Raw genomic sequence first — 6035 nt, forward strand, 5'->3', positions numbered from 1 at the left:
AAAAAAAAAAAAAAAAAAAAAAAGGATACAACGAATAACTTTATTTGTGGAGAAACCTGACAAATACTGGGTGATAAGTCATGGTGATAGTATGTGCTCTAAGGTATAATAGAGGTCAGAGCTTCAGAAGTTAGCTATTGTGGACTATTTCTTTATAGCATCATTATATAGATTCTCTTTGCATCATTCCTAGTTTGATCCCGTTTCCTGGATTCCATGCCATCCTCTCTTTGTTTATTCCCATTTTGATGGCGTATATTCTACTGTATGTATTTTCCTGAGAAAAGGTGGATATAATGTAAATTTTTGAGAGCTTACAAGTATGAAATATTTTTTTTTTTGCTTTCAAAATTAATTGATAGTTTGGCTGGATTGTAAATCACCTTTCCTCAGTATATTGAAGATGTTATTCCATAGTCTTGTAGTTTCTGGTGTTATTCTTGAGGTCTAAAGCCATTCTAATCCCTGTTTTCTCTCTTCATAAGTTTGTATAGTCTTTTTTTATTTTTGGGGGGGGGTTTGGCTGGAGCTGGGTTTGAACCCACCACCTCCGCCATAAGGGGCTGGGGCCCTACTCAAAGGCGCCGCCCCATCTTTTTTTCTTTTAAAAAATATTTTTCTGTTTTTCTTTTCTTTTTTGCAGTTTTTGGCCAGGGCCAGGTTTGAACCCATGATCTTCAGTATATGGGGCTGGCACCTTACTCGTTTGAGCCACAGGCGCCACCCAGTTTGTATAGTCTTTTATCTCCAATTTTTTTTTTTTTTTGAGACAAAGCCGCAAGCTGTCACCCTGGGTAGAGTGCTGTGGCATCACAGCTCACAGCAACCTCCAACTCCTGGGCTCAAGCGATTCTCCTGCCTCCACCTCCCTAGTAGCTGGGATTACAGGTGCCCGCCACAACGCCTAGCTATTTTTTGGTTGCAGCTGTCATTGTTGTTTGGCGGGCTGGGCTGGATTCGAACCCACCAGCTCAGGTGTATGTGGCTGGTGCCTTAGCTGCTTGAGCCACAGGTGCCAAGCCTATCTCCAATGTTCTGAGGTTTCACTATGAAGTACTTTGATGTCGGTCTCTTCATCCATTGTGTTCTGTGCTTAGTAGGTCCTTTCAATATTTTTTTGTTTGTTTGAGACAGGGTCTTTGCCTTTGGATAGTTTGGTGGTGTATCCTAGGTAATTTCTTGGATTTTCCCACTGTTATCTTTGGATTCAATTTTACCAAGTCTGCTAAGTAAGTTATCACTTACCCATTTTCTTTCTAATTAAAAAAAAATTATTTTTTGAGACAATGTCTTTTAATCCTCCTCCCTCAGCCTCCTAAGTAGCTGGAACGATAGGCATGAGCTACCATGCCTGACTATTTTTTCTATTTTTTATAGAGATGGGGTCTCACTTTTGCTCAGGCTGGTCTGGAACTCCTGACTTCAGGCAATCTTCCTACCTCCGCCTCCCAGAGTGCTAGGATTACAGGATGAGGCCCTGTGCCCAGCCTAGTTTTGAAAATTTTGTTGCCTTTTTTTTTTCTTTTAGACAGAGCCTCAAGCTGTCACCCTGAGTAGAGTGCTGTAGCATCGCAGCTCACAGCAATCTCCAACTCTTGGGCTTAAGAGATTCTCTTGCCTCAGCCTCCCAAGTAGCTGGGACTACAGGTGCCCACCACAACGCCCAGCTATTTTTTGGTTGTAGTCATTGTTGTTTGGCAGGCCCAGGCTGGATTTGAACCTGCCAGCTCTGGTGTATGTGGCTGATGCCTTAGCCACTTGAGCTATCGGCGCCAAGCATCGTTACCTTTGTTTCTTCTTCATTTCTCATTATTCTTGTGGGTTGTTTTAATCTCAGATTGTTGTTTTTTAATGATTGTTTTTTTTTTTCAAAGGACCAAAAATCAATATAGGTATTTAATTCATCATTAGCTGGAAGTGTTCTTTATTTTCATAATTGTAGAGTATATCATTGGATGGATATATTAATAATATACTAGTTCCTTTTCTGATAAACCTTTAGGTTATTTTAAACTTTGATTTGTTACAAACAGTGTTGCAATTAATAACAATTAACACTGTGCACATGTAAAGGTAATTTATAGGATTTTTTTTTTTTTTGAGTCAGGGTCTCATTCTGTTGCCCACAGAATACTCTGTTGGAGTATAGTTAACCAATCATATTTTACAGCAGCCTTGAATTTTGGGGCTTAAGTGATCCTCTTGCTTCAGCCTCCAGAGTAGCTAGGGTTACAGGCATGGGTCACCGCACCCAGTTAATTTTTTTAAAAAAACGTGTAGAGACGGAGTCTCATTATGTTGCCTGGGCTGGTCTCAAACTTTTGGGCTAAAGGAATCCTGCCTTTGCCTCTTACAGTGCTAGGATTACAGCTGTGAGCTAGTGTGTCAGCTCTATAGGATTTTTTTAAAAACAGATATGCACGTTTTTATTGTGAAAGATACACCAAATTGTTTCTCTGTGAAGGTTGTACCAATTTACACTCCCGCAAGTAATGTTTAAGAGTGTCTATATTGCTTTAGTATTTTGATGTTTGCCAGTGTGATACCTGGAGAAAGATTTATCAATATTTCTTTAATACTCACTTAGGTTTAATATTCATTTCTCTTATTATAAGAAATGGAACTTTTTTCTTATTTTGAAGAGCTATTTATGTTTTCTTTTCTGTGAACTATTTCCCTTGCCTGTTTTTCTATGCAATTGTTGAAATATTTCTTTGTAGCTTTTCACAAATGTCATTTAAAGAATTATTCTGGGTAAGGCTTGGTGGCTCATGCCTGCAGTCCTAGCACTTAGGGAGGCCAAGGCATGGGGAATCACTTGAGTTCATGAGTTCAGGATCAGCCTGAGTTGACTGGGCATGGTGACCTTAATGATAGCACTCTGGGAGGCCAAGAGAGGTGGATTGCCTGAGCTCAGGAATTCAAGATCAGCCTGAACAAGGGTGAGACCCCCATCTCTAAAAATAGCTGAGTGTTGTAGTGGGCACCTGTAGTCCCAGGTACTGGGGAGGCTGAGCCCAAGAGTTTGAAGTTGCTGTGAGCTATGATGCCACAGCGCTCTACCAAGGGCAACAAAGTGAGGCTCTGTCTAAAACAAAAAAAAAATTAGCCAGGTCTTGCAATGTATGCTTGTAGTCTCAGCTACTCAGGAGGCCTAGGGTTCATCGCTTAAGCCCTGAAGTTTGCAACTGCAGTGTGCTATGGTGATGCAACTGCACTCCACCCAGGGAGACTCTGTCTTAGAAAAAAAAATTATCTTGTACATTAAGATATAATTTATAGCTATTATTCCTGGGTGTTTTGATTATCACTTGTTTTTGCTTCTGGCCCTTTTTTCCTCTGAGCTCCTCCCTCCATCATTCTTGGTCTCTAGCAGAACTTTAAAAACTTTTTATGTGGCTATTATATTGGTTTTCTTCCATTATGACTTTTTTTTTTTTGAGATAGAGTCTCACTATGTCACCCTGGGTAGAGTGCCGTGGTGTCACAGCTCACAGCAACCTCAAACTCTTGGGATTAAGCGATTCTCTTGCCTCAGCCTCCTGATAGCTAGGACTACAGGTGCCTGCTACAACACCTGGCACCTGGCTATTTTTTCGTGGTAGTTGTCATTGTTGTTTAGCTGGCCCTGGGCTGGGTTCGAACCCACCAGCCTCGGTGGATATGGCTGGCCCTGTAACCACTTTGCTACTTGCGCCAAGCCAACTTATTGATTTTAATACTTGGAAAGTTCTTCTTTCAGTTGAGAATATTAAAATATGTGGTTTCTTTTAGAACGTATATATTACATTTTTATATTTAAATATTTGGTTCATTGTGATTTTATCTTTGTGTAAACCGTGAGATATCCAACTTATTTTTTTCCCCAGGTGGCTACCCAATTGTCTCAGTATCATTTTATTTTTTATTTATTTTTTGAGACAGAGCTCACTCTGCCCCTCTCAGTAGAGTGCTTGTGGTGTCAGAACTCACAACAACCTCAAATTCCTGGGCTTAAGTAATTCTTTGGCCTCAGCCTCCCAAGTAGCTGGGACTACAGATGCCTGCCAAAACCCTCGACTATGGCTCAGTGCCAATAGCTCAACCGGCTAAGGCGCCAGCCACCTACACCTAAGGTGGCGGGTTCGAATCCCCAGCCCGGACCTGCCAAACAACAATGACGGCTGCAACCAAAAAATAGCTGGGCGTTGTGGCGGGCGCCTGTGGTCCCAGCTACTTGGGAGGCGGAGGCAGGAGACTCACTTGAGCCCAGGAGTTGGAGGTTGCTGTGAGCTGTAATGCCACGGCACTCTACCCAGGGGGACAGCTTGAGGCTCTGTCTCAAAAAAAAAAACCCTTGACTATTTTTTTTGTAGTTGTCATTGTTGCCTAGCAGGCCTGGGCTGGATTCGAACCTGCCAGCTCTGGTGTATGTGGCTGGTGCCCTAGCCACTGAGTTACAGGCGCTGAGCCACTCAATATCAATTGAATTGTAGCAAATCAATTGAATAAACTTCCTTTTCCCTACTAATGTGAACTGCTTCCTTTCACATATGTTCTATTGACAATCATACTTTTCCTGCATTATTTAAAGAATGTATAAATTGGATTACAAAGCAAATGGATTATATTGAAATTATTGTAATTTTTTTTCATTATAGGAAAAAATAAAAAGAGAGAAATATATGGATAATATTTTATCTAGGAACATAAATCTTCAGAATACATTGAAGCATCTCCACACAGATAGCACTGGTCAAGGTACCAAAGGAGGAGATAAGAGTAAAAGCCATTGTAGACAGATTCAGAGTTATAAATCCCATAGAGTCATGTCTCAAGCATCAAGTGATGACCAAATGAAGACTCTTTTGAAGGATGCAAATCCAGTTAATGCTTGTTATATAGAGGATGAGAAAAATAAGACTTTATTTAAAGCCAATTCAAGCTGCAATCAAAACTCACACGAGGAAACAGCTCTTGAACAAAATAATTTTGTTTCTCAATCAAGGTATAGTTTAATAATTGTTCTTAACTCTTATTTATTCAGAAAGCATTCATTGTGCACTATTTTGTGCCACCCTGTGCACTGGGGATATAGAAATGATAAAACATGGTCTTGGGAAGAGTCTAAAGTAGGAAATGTTGAGAAAGGAGTTTGGATGGGAAGTATGGGTCAATTCATTTAGGGCTGTGTAATGTTATACTCTGAATTTTTGGTTTTAACTTGCAGGGTCTAGGAAGCCATTAAAAAATTTAAATTGCAGGCCAGGCATGGTTGCTCACACCTGTAATTCTAGGACTCTAGGAGGTTGAGGCAGGTGGATTGCCTGAGTTTCCCAGTTTAAGACCAGCCTGAGGTGTCTGTCTTTAAAAATAGCTGAATGTTGTGGTAAGTGCCTGTAGTCCCAGCTACTTAGGAGGCTGAGGCAAGAGAATTGCTTGAATCCAAGAGTTTGAGGTTGCTGTGAGCTATGATGCCACAGCATTCAACCCCAGGGTGACTGAGACTCTGTTTCCAAAAAAAAAGAATTTTAAATTTATTGATATAACCAGATTTGAATTTTAGAAGCCTACTCAGAAAAGAAAACCCAAAACTCCCTACCTGAAGTGATAGGACATGCATTGATTGATAATCCATCAGCAATGTAGCAAAAATCAGTTTATAAGTTTCATGATAAATGGAATCGGATGTGAGGAACATTTGGTTTGGGTTTACCCTTTGGCTTTTGTTCCCTGCATTTCATCACCACTCCTATAGATCCTTTGTCCCTCACAGGTAGCTTAGGGGGCTGGACCTGGGGTTGTAGCTTTTCTTCTTAAACTCTTTCTTGTGTTGTGCTCTTCTGATGTTGCTGTGCTTAGGAAAAATAAAGAGGATGCTGCTGCGTTTTGGGCAGGATGCAGGGTGAACTAAGATAGATTACACTATCACCACCCCCTTTTTCCTTTTAAAGATCATTCTTGGCTCAGCGCCTGTGGCTCAAGCAGCTAAGGCGCCAGCCACATACACCTAAGGTGGTGGGTTCGAATCCCCAGCCCGGGCCCGCCAAACAACA

General features: G+C 41.0%; 1 protein-coding gene across 1 annotated transcript in view; it reads left to right on the forward strand.

Moving 5' to 3' along the window:
* TERB1 (telomere repeat binding bouquet formation protein 1) overlaps positions 1-6035 on the forward strand; it is a 54141-nt gene that overhangs the window by 39432 nt on the left and 8674 nt on the right. The window contains exon 13 of the mRNA XM_003799422.1: positions 4641-4987. Within this exon, the coding sequence (XP_003799470.1) occupies positions 4641-4987 (347 nt within the window). The remainder of the gene's footprint in view (positions 1-4640; positions 4988-6035) is intronic.

The sequence above is a fragment of the Otolemur garnettii genome, unplaced genomic scaffold, assembly GCF_000181295.1.
Source record: "Otolemur garnettii isolate 467f Iridium unplaced genomic scaffold, OtoGar3 scaffold00151, whole genome shotgun sequence".
In the NCBI taxonomy this organism is placed as follows: domain Eukaryota; kingdom Metazoa; phylum Chordata; class Mammalia; order Primates; family Galagidae; genus Otolemur; species Otolemur garnettii.